The sequence below is a fragment of the Syzygium oleosum genome, unplaced genomic scaffold, assembly GCF_021117445.2.
Source record: "Syzygium oleosum isolate NSW1041296 unplaced genomic scaffold, Sole_v2.1 Sole_v2.21, whole genome shotgun sequence".
NCBI classification, from domain to species: domain Eukaryota; kingdom Viridiplantae; phylum Streptophyta; class Magnoliopsida; order Myrtales; family Myrtaceae; genus Syzygium; species Syzygium oleosum.
Window position 1 is genome coordinate 5,351,516 of NW_026607505.1, and position 17,856 is coordinate 5,369,371.

Below are 17,856 nucleotides of genomic sequence, written 5' to 3' on the forward strand. Positions count from 1 at the left end.
AAAATAACGGTCGTTACGTTCGACCCGAAAAAAGAAAAACGAGGGTCGTTACGACAAAAATAGAAGGGAATCTATAAACAAACAAGATTATTTGTTGATTAGATGAAGCCTGTATCTAAATCTCCTAAGAGTATGTTTCGATTATATTACCATTGATTTAATGAAACTGTTCAGTATACTAAATTTTTCTAATGTCCAGTGTCGTTTTGAAATCCATCATTGTACCGCTGGTAATTTTTCAAAAAATGTAATAAATTGACTAGGATTGCATAAGGGGTTACAAACAGATCTCTTGTTACCATTTAATAGAACTGTTATGTTTTTATTTATTTATTTATTTATTTCTGTGTATCATCAGGGACAAAATTATCTGAAAAAAATATGCACTGGGTATTATCTAGCAAAAAGAAGTATTGAGCAGATTCAAAACTCTCCCAATGATCTCTACCTTTGCTTATAACACTTGACAGATGATTACATAAAGAGAAACAAAGCAGGGCAAACAAGAAGATCTCTTCCTCTATACATTGCTAAATGGTACACAAAATAAGTCAAAAGTGTCACCTGTTAGCCTCGGTACCAAATGTATCCTCCATGTGGTACATACACTAGGTGTAAACCTAAAAATAAACAAATAACATTTCACAATCGACACTCTGAGGTACAGATGGGGTATTGAGATTTTCCTTCATCAATCGTTTCCCGAACAGCATATCGAGCAGCACTCGAGGCAGCCAAAACAAGCTAAAGCGGTACATAGCTGAATCGTCACTTCCACGAAATGGTCGTTTAGCCGCGAGCAGCACTGGATGCAGCACATGCAACAGCAGTGTTTGCACATCGTCCCGCAACAGTTTGACGCTGCCTTCACTAGGATTTCTGCAGCTTCGGGCAATTTCGCTTGTTCGGCTCCCGGAGGGACGTTCTCGACAGTTGCAGTCAAGTTGCCGAAGCCGATGCAAAGGTTTCTTAGCATTATTTGCTTATGGACTTTGGGGTCGGGCATCTTCCTCTGTGCCTGTTTTCAGCAGTCTTATAGTTAATTTCATTGATTCTAAATGCAGTCACTAACAAAAGAAGCAGTGATGAAAGACCGCCGACTTCAGCCAATTTCTTTTATAACCAAAATGGGATTAAAATAGTGACAATGTCCATGTAAATTAGGATGAGATATATAAAACTAAAAAGTTTTTATATGCACCTGAAGCTGCTGGAATCACTACAGGAAAAGTATAGATTGCCAGAGATTCACTTTGTTCTTTCCTCATGAGATTTCCTTACCATGTGTCATATTTTGAAATCTTGGTTTTGTTTTTGTAGCAACTGATTACCACAATAATAGAGACATCAACTCCATAAATAAGAGTAATATCCAACATCTAAAAGGTTCAAGTCTCACACTCTCCACATCCATAATATCATGTCAGTCAAATCCAAATGGTCTAAGTTGCCCAGTTGAACCGGTCATCAGCCCAACTGAGGTCAACACAGGTCCAACTGAGATTAAATTACTAAAAGTTGAACGAATAGATGGCTAGAACTAAGCCTTGTTCTCGTTAGGACCGGCTGGTCAGGTTACTTTTTGGAAACTGTGCCTTCCTAGGTATGGATATTTTTGCTTGATATTTACCATTAAAGTGGCCAAATGTCCCAGGCACAGGCATATCTGAAATGCTTTAATGTGCTTCAGTCAGAAGACAAGCACGATTAACTTTACTGATAAATGCAAAAAATTGTGTAATTAGACAGGAAAGTCTGAAGGGCTGTACAAGAGCCACATCGTAGCCCGCATAAATAAGCCCAAGCAACGTCCAACTCCCTTGAGATTAAGTTAAGACAGCAACAGCTTTGTAATGACAAGAGGCAGATGGGTACCTTATCTGAACCAGCTGGTTCCGTAGCTTTTGTTGCCTCATCAGCCTCTGTCAAGATCATACGAGTGAATTCTGAAGCAATACCACTCTGTATGCTCAGTTTTGCAACCTGTACAAGTAAGCAGCAATTACTAAAAATAGAAGAAAGAAATGGTGGAAGCTGAGGCATTGAGGGCATCGCCGTGCTCCAAATGGAAAAGGCAAATTTCCTCTTCACTGGGGTAAATGGTAAATATCATCAAATCTGGGAAATCTAAAGTCAAATACTATTCTCCAGTCCAGTTATAAACCAACACGTAGCTTAAATGATTAATAGGTGGAGATAAAGCCGTACCTTCTCCTCAAGCTGTTTGTCTTCCGAGAACCATGCCTGAGCTGTGAAATGATCAATCTGTTGCTTTGCAAATACCTGATGCAGAGAAAAGGGTCAATAAGGATTTGAATTGACATACAAAAATCCAGCCAGATTTGCCCCTACAATATTCCAGGCACAGAATTAACTGAAGTTACAAAACTGAAACAGAGAGAGAAGTGCGATACGTACCCTGTCAAGTAATATGTCCTTTGCCTCACGAATCTTTAAGTCTATCACATGAGTGCTCCAATCTGCTGAGATACCCTTTACTTGAAGATGGTCAGGAAAGTTTCCATAATATCTCCCGAAAACAGTCAATGGGGATGCATGTGATAAGTCTGGTAGTCGGGAAGGACACATCTACAAAAACATATAGTAAATAGGAAAGAGGTCACTATTTCGGCAATGTGGTCTTAAAACAGGCAAAGGTATCTATGATTCTCGCAGAAAAGAAAAAGACCAACTACGATCATCATTAAACGGAGAAAGGAGAAAGGAGAAAGGACAAAGATACTACAACTCCCTTTTATCCAGAAACCTATTTCCTGTTTTCATTTTACTTTTCAGGTTGATTGAGGAAAGTCATGCTATGAAATAATCAATTTTAGAAATACGTTCAATGCAACCGAAAAAAAAAAAAAAAAACAGAGAGAATGTACAAAACTTAGTGGTCAGCTCATTGTACATCTGTTTCCCATGAATTGAGAAAAAAAAAGATCTCACTGTATCATCTGCAGAGAGCAGAGTAAAGGGCATGCTCATTGTTCCTAAGGTTTCTGAGCAATTCAATGATTCATCAATGTTCATGCAAATGTACCTCAACTTCAAGATCATCTAGCGGATCAATTACTATATCCACAAGGACAATTGATGCCACTCTGGAAAACAAGCTCTCCATCCGAAGCTCAACTGAACCTGGAAGCACAAATTAATAATTTGGAAAACCATCAGATCAATTAAATCAGCAAATATCTTTTCTACTCTTAGATCTATGATCCTACTTTTCAAAAAAAAAAAAAGCAGCAGTTCTATGGTCCTCATCACTAGCCATTAGGTAGAAATTCTATACTAAGTATCATTTGAATGCACTGCTGAAACAACTAAAGTATGCTCGTGAGCAGCCAGATAGTTTTATTTGCCTGACCTACATCATACGCAGCATCGTACTGTCCTCTGCCAATGATTGCAAGCATCCGTAGGAAATGGTGATTACAGAATGTACCTGAAATTACCACAGAAATTTAAGTCCATAGTGAGAGACAGACACAAAATAGATTATCCACAACAGATCAAAGTCCATTGAAAACACATTCAACACACTTAACTTTTTTTTTTTTTGTTTTTTTTTTATAACCCAGGAAACCCCCCCCCCCCGGCCGACAGCCGGACGGGTAAACCTGGGGTGACGCTAGCGCAGGACCCACCACCACGGCGCCACACTTAAGAATCCCTAACGACTACGCCGGGGTTCGAACTCCGATCCCTTCGTGGGGGGACAAGAGCGCAAGCCAGCGCAAGCCAACGCAGCCGCTGCGGGCGGTGGTTAACACACTTAACTTTTCGCAATAGAAAAACCAATGAAGCTGAAATTTAACTATTCTCAGTGACATATCAGGAGTTGAGAATGTCATTGCCCAGAAAGTAGTGCACAAGATTGTACTGCCAGACACAGAGAATATAACGAACCATTACCTATACCAAAAGTAAAGATGCGTGGACATAATGATCCTCCTTTCTTTATTCGACTTTTCATTGCATCACAAATGTGTTTCTCATCTTCAACAGTTCCATCTGTAACAAGGAAGATGGTAGGAATCGAACCTTGACAGTCTGATAGGATGTCCAGAGCCTGAAAGAAGTAGAGATTAGCAAGACTGAGAAGCATCTATAGGTAAGCAATTACAAATTACACGGAGGACCAAGCGTACTATCTGTGAGAATCAGGTATGATGTAAACATTTGCCGTTCATTCCCTTATCACGGGAAGGGTGTGCAACGATGTGAAAATAAAAGAGACAAATTTAATCTCATTGATTCAGATGATAGCAAATAAAGTGCACACCATAAATGGTAAAAAGAGATAGCACATCAATCGTTGACAAAACTACACATGCATGTCATCCATGATGTGATTATTTTACCTTAAAACTAAAAGTTGGGACTCTGAGAGTATCTATTTTCCCCGAGATATCGTTGAAGAAAAAAAATACAAATTCATGAGATGAAATCATGACTCTCTGGGAGTATCTATTATCTCCATGAAATGGTTGAAGGAAAAAACAAATACATATTCATGAGATGAAATCATGGCTGGATTAATACAGACCGTACTTGGTCTTCTAAAACATAAACGGCATGCACCCCATCGAAAAGAGAGAAAAGGAATACAAAATAAAAGCAGAACACAATTCACTCCAATAAAAGTTGTTCATAAACCAAGGGCAGCACTCTGTATGTTGGCAGCTTATCTCATATTTATTATGATGCAGCACTAGAATTCAGTGTGGCACTTTCCTTCATTTTGATAAAATGCCAAAAGCCTCATCTAGCTTAATTGGGCCACTACATATCATAGCAACCGCAGGAAAGGTCATCATATTTTGTTTCTTACAGGGCATTGCGTACTGCATAACTTTACAATATGAAAAGATATTCACTTTGTAGTCTCAGAATATGGAAGATGAAAGTACTTTATTCAAAGGCTGCAAGATGTCGGTACCACCGCCAGCAATAAAGTTATTGTTGATCCATTCAATGGCCCCTTTAATTGCTTCACTGGTAGCTAACACCATGGATGTGGAGTATTGGAAAACCTCACTATTAAAAGCTAGGATACTAAATGAATCCTTGGGGTCAAGCTTGTGCAGCGCTGTCGATAAGGCATTTTTAGCATCCTCGAGTAGTTTGCCCCTCACGCTTCCACTAATGTCAATAACAAATACTACATCCTTTCTGAACACCTGTCAAACTGAATAGGATGAGGCAACTATAGCAGGAAGCACAATATTAAATGAATGGCGCCAGAAGTGAATTAGCACTAGACTAACCTTCCTATTCTGTTGGTTTCCTGGAAGAAGGTATAAACAGAACATTTCTCTTTGATCAAAATCATGCATAGATGGAGACTGCAAGAGCACACTCCCAAGCATAGTAGCTGGGGAGACCTATAAGACAGAAAGAAAATCAGAAAAATAAGTTTTGTCGATGAAACATAATTTCCACAAGGAAGACTACAAGTCTGCAGTGTGCCTGAACACTTTCTTCTGTACAATCTAAAGGAAGAGAATGAAGGAGGGGAGAAGGATCTTGCGACTTACTGTGTATGAGAAATTCAGGTCAGCCTTTGACCACGTGAGAACTTCTGACTCATACAGGAAAGCCAACTTCCCCACATGACGTCTCACTTCCTGAAAATTAAAAAAAAAATAAAGTAAAAAGGATCATATACTCTTTTCTCCTGTTAAATGAGACAAAATCATACAATACTCGATCATGGTACCTTCAATGGATGGCTGGTCATTTTACACAAAACTTCACTTCCAGTGCCAGAGTCCACATTCACCTGTATCTTTTCTTTCTTCGAGATTTTCTTCCCAGCAGGAGTAACATACTCGGGGAAAGTAAATGGCACGCTCAAGGAGAACTGACCATTACAATATGATAATTTCTGGGACCAACAAACCTTGATTGATATGTTTGAACCCCCATCAACCTGAAAGCAAACAACTTATAGATACCTAGGATAAATAATATACGCAGAGTATGTAACTCCACAGAAGAAGTAAGAGGTCCATAGTTTTTTTACCTTTGGTATTCTCAAGGTAAATATATGGGGTTTAAGGTAGCCACCATCTTCGGCTCTGGCTGCTTTGTCTATATCTTTCTTGTCTTCCACAGCAACAAGTTGTGTGACATATGATCTTTTAGAAACTTTTACCTCAAGACCTAAAACCGATCCCTGTTAGCCAAATAGTATTTGCCTGAGAAGAGATAATGTGCAAGTGGGATGTGATAGACACAATGCACTCAATCTGATTACTGAATAAAATTACACTGAATTAATTCTCCAATCATACGTTGTTTATTACATATTGAAGAGAAACAAAAATTCAGGAATAATTAGGTTCTATATCAATCATTCCTATGCTTTGGATTCAAAAGGTCAAATTACTATAAGAAAGTCAAAAAAAAAATCATGACAAAGATGTGGTCCTCCAAGCATTTTCTCCCATTTTCCCATTGTATGGCCATTGGTAATCATGTTGACATTTTAGGTATCCTGACATCAACTGAACTTTGGCAAACAGCAATCTTTCACTGAAAATGGTCTGATAAAGTTTCATATTGCACTTTAAATATGTTAACATAGCATAGCACAATCTACAGCTGCAAAAGAAACTCACACTCCTGCACTTCTTATTCTCTACCACTTCAAAAATATGTTTCCTCATTGAAGTGAAGACAACCATTCTCAGAAGCACATAAATATGGTATGACTCACAGTAAAAGCAACAATTATCTATTTCCAGCTTTCAGACACATTAGCCAACAGCATCTTCACACTATCATGCTCATATTTGTCCAACCGAAGACAAACATCATCATTAGCATCACCACAATGTTTCTTCTATTTGAGTGTCGTCACCAAGTGATTTATTTATTTTTTGGTTTAAGTATCGTGATCAAGTTGTACCATAGTCAGATTTTCATTCATGGGACTATGTCCACTTCCCTGATGTTTGACAATTTCTCCTGCTGTGATCCTAAAAGATTGCACCAACCAAGACCAACCATTAAATGTAAGTCACGCTTGCTAATTCCAACAAAAGTTTAAATTTATAGGTGGAGGGAGAGCACTTTAACACCCTTTTCACATGCAAGCTGGATTAGGAATGACACATGACCCTAAAAGATTGCACCAAGCAACACCAACCATTGAATGTAAGTCTCGCTCGGTAAGTCCAACAAAAAAGTTTAAATTAATAGGTGGAGGGAGAGCACTTTAACACCTTTCTCACGTGCAAGCCGGATTAGGAATGACATGTGAAATTTGACAAGCAGAGGCCGCACATGCGAAATTAAATGAGGTAGAACCCGACTCTCATAGTCCAACTAAAAGTTTACAGATGAAAGGAGACCGCGTGTATATAAAGAAGAACAAGCGATTTAGGTAACTACTGTCTTACCAACTCGACCAATCAGAACTAGCAAGCCGCCATCTACGCCCCTAGTCCGGTCAACGAGGCAAACTATACAAGAACAAGAACTAAGAGTGGCGCCATACTGTTCTCTCGTGGCCCGATCCATATACTGTTTTCCTCACAGCCTAATCTTGGACATTCTAATCCTGGACATTAGGCTTTGGAGGAACTCAGACTCAGGACCCAACTCACGGTCTACAGGTGCAAAAAGCTTCGATAAGCCTACCAACAACTCGTCTCGGTTCTAAACCGAAGTTCATCGAACGAAAATCCGAAGGCGGGCACAACCTCGGATGAAACACGTCAAACTTAAGCCATCAACGCACCTGCTCGCCCATGGGGATCGCAACCCGGCAGTCGCAGCACTTGCTGCCCATGACGCAATGCAACCTCCACGACCCGCTGACCCGGACGAAGGCGGTGTCCAGCTCGCAGTCCGCCTCCACCTCGATCCCGTTCATCTGGAGGGGTATCAGAGCGGGCGGATCGCACCTGCCGTGCACGTGCGGCTGGTAGCTCGGGATGTCCGGGTTGTCCACGACCGACGGGTCGGGGATCACGGCGTAGGCCATCGGCGACGCCGGGAGGAACGCCAAGGCCGCCGCCGCCGCCGCGGCCGGCTTCTCCATCGTCGCCGGCGACCGGGGCGGGGTCACCGCCCGGTCCTTCCCGAAGTAGAGGCGCTTGGAGAGCCGGAGGCCGTCGTCCACCGCCTTCGCGAAATCGTCGGCCATTCGGGAGGGGAGGGGAGGAGAGAGGATCGGAGAGAACGCGAATCGACTATCGGCAAACGGCAAAGGAGGGAGAGAGAGCGAGGGAGGGAGGGATGGAGAGAGATCTGACCGTCGATTGTGCGCGACCTTATGGAGATCGGAGTGAAAGGGACGGCGAGAGGAAAGGGAGGTGTGCGGGTTTCGGTGGCGTCGGGAAATGGAGAGAAAGGGACGCGGTGATGTTACCGTTACGCACGGGTGGCGGATGAGGCGCACGCAGTTAGCGTCCGGGACAATGATGGCATGCTTTGTTTTTTTTTTTTTTAAGCATGTAATCCATAATCCATCGAAGGCTTATGTGCTACCAATCCACAAACTTTTAGTTCCTTCAATTATTGAGTTTTACTCACCTTTTTCCCATTTTGGCTTTTTGAACGATTGATGCACTGTTTTCAAATTTCTTGCTGGAAGATAGCCCATGACTTTGCATTTAGTTTGCAAACATGGCCATCGGGGCGAGGGGCTCGGCACGGATCAATTCGAAGATGAGATCTAGCCTCAGCATCGAAAACGATGTACGAAGAACGGCCAAAAAAAAAATAGAGGATGGATAATCACCTCGATGAGATGCGATTGCGATCACAATTGACCAAAAAGAAAGCGAGAGAGAGAGAGAGGTGAGAGTCGAGATGAGATCGCGAGAAGGAGGCGTCGAGCTTGAGCGAGAGGGATGCGACTCGAGCGAGAGGGTGGTGTCTGAGAGTCGAACGAGAGAGTGACTGAGAGAGCCGTGACCGAGAGTTGAGCGAGCCTAAGAAGGAGAGTGATCATGGTTTGTGAAAGAGGCGCGAAAGTGTGAAAGATTGGGGGTCTACGTGCGTGGGTGAGATGGGAGCGTGCGACTCATGTGTGTCTGCGTGCGTGAGTGAAGTCTTAAATTGGAGACAAATTAGAGTTTTTTTTATAATAAAAAAAATCAGTCCCGTCTTTGTGGTCCGGATGGGCGGTTTCGCACATGGAACCGGGAACTAGATCATAATTCACTGATTCCATTTTATGGAATAGGAAACCGAACCGATGCCCTTCGGGAACTTCCTAGAATCGATTGGTCCGGGCAATTCCTTTTGCTCACCCCTACTTTGCTCTACACGGTCATTTTCTATGAGCAAAGTTCCATCATTATTTACCTTGAAGATTTCTTGAACATGACTTTTAAGTCGTAACAACTCAATCCGTACATTCTGTAGCAGGCAGTTTTTCATTATGATAACCTCCAGAGTGGGCCAGTACTCCTTCTCGTCCTTTCCCGCCCTTTTTATCCATTAGAAAAATCTTGGAGTTACGAACGATCATTCTTTGAACTTTCAGATGTGTTTGCTTTTCGATGGTTATTGGAATTTATCCATGGGGATAGATACAACCACGAGAACGACTTCTCCGGACAATGAAGGTCCCTATCCAACTCTGCCATGTTCGTGGCTCGTTAAGGACCATAAGCTCGTCCCACCCATTTGACGAGGCGGACCACGGGACGGGATGAAATCGACATCCACGACGCTGCTGGCGGGCGCGAGTCGCATCCAAACTACCGCATAGGACCGAACTGGTCGGCACGTTCTTCATTACATGACCCTACGATGTCCCTTTGACTTGACACCTCACCAAACCCATAGATCATTGACTTCCAACTATAGCAATTCGAATTCTACTGCTTTCGATTTATGAAATTAGTCCACCAAATGAGAAGTTCCGTAGGTCGACACATATCGTTTGTTCAAAATTGACATTTGAAAGATTAAAGAGAATTTGTAAGAAAATATTTAAAGGAAAGAAATCGTCCATAAAAAGCACACTACGAATAGTTGTGTAAATATACGTAGAAAGAGAAAGATAATTGAAGATTTGAAAGTTCTTGTTTTTCAAAAGATTATTAAAGATATATTAATTTAGGGTAAATTTATCACGAGTACATCAGGTTGAAGTTTTTTTGTGGTAAAAAAATTAATTTATGGTAAATTTGTCACAGGTATACCGGTTTATGGTTTTTTGTGATAAAAAAATTAGTTTAGGGTAAATTTGTCATGGGTGTATCAGTTCGGGATCTTCATAATCAAAAAATTAGTTTGTGATAAATTTGACACAAATGTACCAGATTGAGGTTTTTCGTAGTATTAATCCCAAAAATTCTCAAATATCTTAATGTAATTTATTCAATTTATAAAGGAATTTCCCTGGATTATTGTTCCACACGCATATAGCCAGCCCAAAAATTCTACTGCTTCCCCACAAAAGTATAGTCCATTACCAAAAGTGGGAAATACCCTTTGGGATCATGTCCCACGCACTTACGAAATTACAATACAATGCTTTAAGGCTTTAGCATACATAGCGTCGGCCCCAAGCTGGCTTACTTCTTCGGGGGCTCTCCTTCTTGGGAAGAAATCTAATCCCATATGATGTTTTTGCAAGCATCGTTGTAAAGACACCCCTTCACCAATTGACCCTTCTAATCGACTTCTATATAACACTTCACCAGTGAGAGGGATCGGATAACCACACACCAAGCAATTCGATCTCCATAAGCCAAAGAAGGACGGATGGCTAGCCAAGTCTCGGTCTCGATCTCGACCTCGTCCCTACTGTTGCTCGCCTTCTTTCTCGTCACGCCACGGGCTCGCTCCGACCTCGTTCGAGACACCTGCAAGAAGTGCGCGGAGGTGGACTTCAATTCCTGCGCGAGGTCCCTGGAGTCGGACCCGAGGAGCCGTGGGGCCGACCTCCGGGGGCTCGGGTTGGTCTCGTTCGACCTGCTGCGAGGCCAGCTGGCGAGCACCGGCGAGTACATCCGACGGATCATGTCGCGGAAGTGGGACCCGTACACGAGGCGGTGCTTGTCGGACTGCAAGGAGATGTACGGGGACTCGTCCTCGAGAATGGAGGATGTGATCCCGGCGTACCGGGCGGGGCGTTACGCCGACGTGCAGACTTGGCTGAGTGGGGTGCTCACTTACGAGGACACGTGCGAGTCCCAATTTTCGGAAAGGGGCAAGGTCTCGCCTCTGACGAAGCAAAACCGTGATACTCTTCAATTGGGTACGATAGCGCTTTGTATCGTCGATTTTTGTCAAGACGGGATCGTAACGATGGATCGAAACAAGGTTGTGGTCGAATAATTTGGGGGAGCCTCAATTTCTTGAAGCTACTCGTCATCAATCGGGTTTCGACGCCAAAGATTCATACTTTTACTTCCTCCTTTGGTTTAATTAATGATTTTACTAATCTCGCGGAATCGGGTAATTTACGAAGTAATCCTATCATGATATGCGAAAGCGACGGTAAGTAAGTAAAATGCGACATTGAAGTAATCGAATCGCGTGGAAATCATTTTCTTCTATGCTTTTATTTCACGGCAAGCAAAGATGTCATGCGGAGCGAGCACGGATTTAAACATTACAATGCATTCTAAATTAAAGTGATTAAAGCACGAAGGAATAATTTTATATCCATGGATAATCATTATTGATATGTGAAGCTAATTAATGCAATGCGCAGATGTACATCTAACGTGAAAATGACTTCTTTTCTATATAAATAAAATAAGGTGAAGAGTGCAATGCCCAAATAAAGGGTAATGACATAAATGATCCTGAATTTTAGTCTAACGTGCAATGTGATCCATGAATTTTAATCTGTTTAATGTGATCTCTGAACTTTACTCTAATGTGCAATAATTTTTTTTTTTGTATTTATTTAATTTAGTCCATGAAATATATGAAAATGTTCAATGATAATCAATTTAGTCCATGAATAGTTCATAGATTAGATTGAATTTGTACCTAATTTAAAAGTTCTAGAATAAAATTCAAGGACCACATTGAATAAAATTAAAATTCAGGGGTTATATTGTATATTGGACCAAATTTCAGGAATTATCCGTCTCGTATAAAAAAAAAATGCCAATATGAAACGAATCAAGGGAAGACCGACATGGATCATGCGCTGATTAAACCTCGCACTTTGCACTCCGACCTCAATTGAATAAACAAATAGGAAACGACACCCACTAAACTCCAAAAGGGACGTAAAACGACAAAAAGAGAGCCGTCACCCTCCTTCCTCCCAAAACTCTGTTGCTAGCCCCCTTCATGTATCTGGCCAAAGAAAAAATACCCCTTCATGTATCTAGCTCGAAGGCTCCACGCTTCGAGGATTCAACGCAAAGCTCCGATTTTTACGATCCGTGATCGCTCTCCGAGTTTCCCGGCACCGGCTCCGACGCCGCCGTGCGGAGGGTCTTCGCGTTGATTACTGAGGGGGGCGATCAGATGACGCTCGATTCCGGCTGCTCCAATGGTGGCGGCGGGGGCGCTTCTCTGCAATCCATCTGCTACGAGCGCGGTTCCCTCCGGTTGCTCGACCAGGTGGTTAATTTCCTTCTGGGTCGATATGGGTCGACGTTGATTTATCGAGTCGTGCCCTGTGCGGGGCCTTTGCTTCTTCTGGTACTGCCAGTGGCAGGGAAAGCTTAGTCTCACTGTTTCTTCCGCGTTTGGCAGAGAAAGCTTCCTCTGGAAACAGTCTACCTGGACATAAAAGATGCTGCCGATGGATGGTATCTTTCTTTAGCCAATCTTGAACTTGGATTGATTGCGAGATGCTTGCTTTTCGCCTTTTGAGATGCTCTGTATTTCATGTTCACTCCAGTGTCCTTTAAGATGCTGCTGCTTAAAGTTGTCAGTGACCTCGGGTCTAGTGTATATCATTGGGTGACGATTAATAAGACTGTGTGGATAAGAACTACATGATGGTGTTTCAATGTATTTTCATTTTATATGGATGTGAAATTTTTTTCTAATAGATTGGTCCGGATATATTTCCTGTAAATCGTGTGGGACAACGGCAATGAAGGGATTTGTGAGAAGAGTTTGTCTTTCTTTTGTACTTAGGCATGCGATAAAGGAGATGGTGGTACGTGGAGCGCCGGCTATTGCTATTGCAGCCGCACTTTCTTTGGCAGTGGAAGTGTCTCGTTTCGATGCTTTTAGTGGGACAGCTGCCGATGCGGCCTCTTTCCTCGTTGGGAAGTTGGATTATCTTGTTTCAAGGTATTGTGGTGGTGGATGATGAGGTCCTGTCACTGTTTATCGAAGAATACATTTGCGAGTCTTGATTGAAACTTTTGAGATGTTAATATATTCTAGTAATTGTGCATATGCGTGACCATATTTGAATCGAAAAAGCCATGGGTAAGCTGCTTTAGTGTCATTAAACATAACAGCCACTGTTGAACTTTGGCTGATGATAAACTGACCGTTTGTGCTTCTTCAGTCGGCCAACTGCCGTGAATCTATCTGATGCTGCGACAAAACTGAAGGAAGTCATCTCTGATGCTGCTGCAACAGCTTCGGAAGCCAAAAATATTTTTCAGGTAATAATTGCCACTCTGCTTTATTTCATGAATCAAGGAAACACTAATTCAGCATATCTTTCAGCCATGTTTCTATTGTGATGCATATCAAGGATAAAAGATATCTATGAAACAAATCATATGCTGCTCAGTGCAAAAAGAGAATATTCCATTTTTCTTTTCTCGACCTCATTAATCAGTGAGAAATTTTCTTCTTTTTTTTTCCGCTAATTTCTAGAGAAATTTCCTTTCGATGTTACGTAGGCTTATACAGAAGCTGCTGAAGTCATGCTAGAAGAGGATGTTGCTTCAAACAAAGCAATTGGTAGCTATGGAGCCACATTCCTTAAGCTAAATCAGAAAAACACCAAAGGACTCTCTGTGTTGACCCATTGCAATACTGGCAGGTACTTTAAGTTGGTTGTAGGTGTCCCACTCTTTCCCTCAGTCATAGTAACATGGCATCATGCTTATCTCTCTCTCTTTCTCTCTGTCAGTCTTGCTACAGCTGGATATGGTACAGCCCTAGGCGTAATCCGTGCACTTCATACTGAAGGGGTTTTGGAATGGGCTTATTGCACAGAAACACGCCCATTCAACCAAGTAAACATTTATCTCTTGATTGTTTGTATCAGCATTCTTTACGTATTCTGCATGCCATCTGTGATCATCGATTGGTGGATTGTTGGATGTGGTTGTAGGTTGTTCAAATACTTTAGCGATGCAATAAAGCAAATTATTCCATGCTTAGTGTTTGTTTAGGGCTTGTGCTTCTTAGTGTGTAGGGTCATATGCCATTGCAGTTTCAATGATACGTATGATGGCAGAAATAGACCGTCAATACCGTTTCTTACTGTACAGAGGATTCGTGCAGTCCTGACAATAACTAATTATCCAAATTGTGACTTTTAAAACTTACAATTACTTTATTATGAGCTTGAATTGCTCATCAAGAATCTGTTCTCATGCACACAAGCAGGTATTTTACATTGCAATTGATGCTGTGAATAAGAATGACATTCGAATTCTAGATTATATTTCAGAATTAGTAATTATCAATTTTGTTATTTTCACTTATTAGATAGAAAAATCCATACTCCTTTCTTCCCCCCTCTTTTGTCTGTTGTTTAGTACCTTTTTTTGCTTTAGGAAAGTAGAGGAAAGGACTTGTAGGACAATGACGATCAGAAACGTGAAAATATCAATGCTGGAGTTATCTTCGAGTATGCTGTATGAAAGGGACATTATATTTTGAAAGTGGTAAACTGGAGTTCGGGCATGCCAGGGTGGGGGGAGAAGGTAGCCTCTTGGTTGAGTAGTGATGAAGAATGCATTGTTGTTCCAAACAATCGCAAAGCTGGGTCTGGCTTACATACTGCCCTTAGGAACTTTGATATTCTATCAGTAGATTGTGATGATGAAAATTGGGCTATAATTTTTTGTTTAGATGTGATTAATTTTGTTTGTGTAAGCAACTGTCTTTGAAAACTGTTCCAGGGTTCTCGGCTTACAGCTTTTGAATTGGTACATGAGAGAATACCAGCTACCCTTATTGCAGACTCTGCGGCAGCAGCACTAATGAAGGAAGGAAGGGTGGATGCGGTCATCGTTGGAGCAGATCGTGTGGCTGCAAATGGTAGCTTGAAGCAGCTAATTGATATTAATTATCTCTCCTATCATTTATCGCTATTCGAGCTGCTCCTAGGAAGCATGTTAATGAACTTAATTTCTCTTTCCAGGCGATACTGCGAACAAGATTGGAACTTACAGTCTTGCCTTGTGTGCAAGGCATCATAGTATTCCCTTTTATGTGGCTGCACCTCTGACTTCTGTCGATCTGTCTCTTTCTTCGGGTCAATATATTGTTATTGAAGAACGATCCGCAAAAGAATTGCTGAACTCACGTGGAGGCCTCGGGGAGCAAGTTGCTGCATCTGGAATATCTGTCTGGAATCCTGCCTTCGACGTTACACCTGCAAATCTTATAGCTGGTATCATAACCGAGAAGGTACCCTCGCTCAAGTACAAGCTAATTGATGGTATAATTAGGTATTGGCATAGGATATTTTGCTAACTTCCTGTTTATGCATGTATTTAACCAGGGTGTCGTCACCAAGAACGGCAGTGATGCTTTTGACATGAAAGCATTTGCACTTCAGCTAAATGGTAAGTGCTGAGAGTTTGGGTGTGACAAGATAGTCGTGTGCTTTGTCTTAGCTGTAACTCAAAGGTCACTTAGAAATTGAATAAATTGTCGAGGCGGCTTTGTTATGTGTGATCTGGTCTGACTTTCTGGAATGAAAGTGATAAGCAGGAGCTGCCATTATTAGGACAGAAAGAGGTAATGGTTGAAGCACCCGAATGTGAGGAAGAGGTTCTTGAATTGATCGTATCATGTGTGTGTGTTGCTTTATTTGATGGGCATTTCCAACAAATGGTATGTCTTGGATGTCATCGCCGGTTTGTTGTCTCTATCTCGGGACTCCCAGGTCACATTAGTCGTTGAATCACGTGGGGGTCACAGATCTAACAGCTCGTGTGAAGTGGGTTAATGTGGGTCGGGCTACCGAATAATATTCTGTGCTTGGGAGGGACTGGGCTGACACGGCTCCTTTATTATGACTCTGCCTTTTTGACCGATTCTACCGTGAAATAGGAAAAGCGTCAATTGTTGAAAATCTCGTGAACTTTGACGTTGTTGCACAGTAGCCCTCGAGACTTTGGAAAACTACATATTAACTCCCTCCTTGGGAACTTTGAGATCCTCCGAATTTTAAAAATTTAGGGATTACTCCTTTCCAGCCTTGATTTTAGTTGCTATCACTTAGAGTGCACATGGTAACGATTCTGTGCCCGGAAACTGATTATGCTAAAAAATGATTCTTTTTTATTCTGTATCCGGGAACTGATTTTGAGCATTTGAAGGCGTTTGGTAATGGTTCAAAATTTTCATTCCTGGAAAAGGCCAGCGAGGGCCGCCCTCGCCGCTGGTGGCTTGGGCGGGGGCCGTGATGCCCTCGCCAGCCCTCGCTTGTGTCGCCGGTGGCCGGAAAATGAAGAAGAAGAAGAACAGAAAGAACGGGAAAGAAGAAGAAAAAAAATAATCTCTTTTTCAATTCTGATTCTTATTCCCAGAATCAAGAAGCTAATTTTTTTTGCTTTTTGATTATGTTCCAAAACTAATTCTTGAAACAATTTTTTGCAAATTTGTGCCCGGAAACAAAAAGTTTACCAAACGGATTTTTGTTCCAAAACTGATTCTGAGAACAAAAGAACAGAAATTTTCACTGTTTGGTAAGTTGTCAAACAGGTCCTTAGTTTCTCTATTTTAATGACCATCAAATGCTATTTCAATACGGACTAGGTCAATCCTGTTGACCAAAATAACCTCCATTACACGTTGAGAAAGGTGAGAAGATAGAGAAGATGCACGGTTGATGGAAATTGAGAAATTTTAATAGTGATGACAATAAGAAACATTTAATGACATCGAAAAACAGTGATTGCAATAAGAATAAAAGTTCCATGGAGATAATCTTTAACTTGTCAAAATGCAGGCCGATTGCACAACATAACAGTTATTCAATCACGTATTGAACAAATTTAGAGTTTAAGAGCAGCATTATATATTGAATCAAAATTCATTGACCATTTATGTCATTTTCCTTTTATATTTAGTCAAAATCATCAACTGTCTCAATTTTTTTTTTCCAATTTAGCCCTCGTAAAGAGAAAAAAATGGAGAATTTTCAAAGAAAAATAAAAGAAGAAGTTACTACCTACTTTCTAGTAAGAAGCCACTATGGCAAAGTTTCTTAATTGTTCTTATCGTGCAATTACGAACTTTATTCTTCTATTATACGTGAGAAGATTTAGAACACTTCTCTTATTTTCTTCTTTCTGAATTTAAGTAATTTTTTCATTTAGCAAAATATATATTTGACTTTTGCTTTCTAGAGAAAAGAAACCAGTGTCAAATATTTTATTCTCCATCTAATTACAATTCGTTATCTTTCGCAAAGAAAAGGGAACTAATTGTGCATGCGCTGAGCTTGTTCACGAAAATCAGCGGTTATTGATTTTGAAAAGAGCCTCGGCTTTTCACGCTTTCGTATCTCGTTCTAAGAAAAGTGTCCTAATTCCACGAGAAAAGATTTTTCCAAAGCAAAAATACTATAAAGGAAAGGTAAAAGAAAATGAATTGGGTTTTTTCCTTTAATTAAACCCCAAACTAGTACACCCGTAACAAATTTACTCCCAAACTAATTTTTTGATCAATAAAATCACAAATCGGTACATTTTTGAT

At 41.1% G+C, this 17,856-nt stretch overlaps 3 protein-coding genes across 3 annotated transcripts; 2 read left to right on the forward strand and 1 right to left on the reverse strand.

Annotated features, from left to right (window-relative positions):
- Positions 1 to 504: 504 nt before the first annotated feature.
- LOC115671142 (uncharacterized) lies at positions 505 to 8,253 on the reverse strand. Its single transcript, XM_030592614.2, has 13 exons — positions 7,757 to 8,253; positions 6,035 to 6,187; positions 5,729 to 5,941; positions 5,547 to 5,636; positions 5,277 to 5,393; positions 4,920 to 5,189; positions 3,922 to 4,078; positions 3,374 to 3,451; positions 3,047 to 3,144; positions 2,419 to 2,589; positions 2,209 to 2,283; positions 1,876 to 1,983; positions 505 to 1,018 (listed from the first exon to the last, which is right to left on the reverse strand). Exons 1-13 carry the CDS (start codon positions 8,162 to 8,164, stop codon positions 692 to 694), a joined length of 2,265 nt encoding a protein of 754 aa, XP_030448474.1. The 5' UTR covers positions 8,165 to 8,253; the 3' UTR covers positions 505 to 691.
- Positions 8,254 to 10,670: 2,417 nt separating this feature from the next.
- On the forward strand, positions 10,671 to 11,497 carry LOC115671337 (putative invertase inhibitor). Its single transcript, XM_030592882.2, has one exon. It carries the CDS (start codon positions 10,741 to 10,743, stop codon positions 11,314 to 11,316), a length of 576 nt encoding a protein of 191 aa, XP_030448742.1. The 5' UTR covers positions 10,671 to 10,740; the 3' UTR covers positions 11,317 to 11,497.
- An 821-nt stretch (positions 11,498 to 12,318) lies between these two features.
- On the forward strand, positions 12,319 to 15,821 carry LOC115671291 (methylthioribose-1-phosphate isomerase). Its single transcript, XM_030592822.2, has 9 exons — positions 12,319 to 12,564; positions 12,700 to 12,755; positions 13,090 to 13,248; positions 13,472 to 13,571; positions 13,815 to 13,957; positions 14,048 to 14,153; positions 15,048 to 15,186; positions 15,290 to 15,558; positions 15,653 to 15,821. The coding sequence occupies exons 1-9, from the start codon at positions 12,469 to 12,471 to the stop codon at positions 15,725 to 15,727; spliced, it is 1,143 nt and encodes a 380-aa protein (XP_030448682.1). The 5' UTR covers positions 12,319 to 12,468; the 3' UTR covers positions 15,728 to 15,821.
- The last annotated feature ends 2,035 nt before the right edge of the window (positions 15,822 to 17,856 follow it).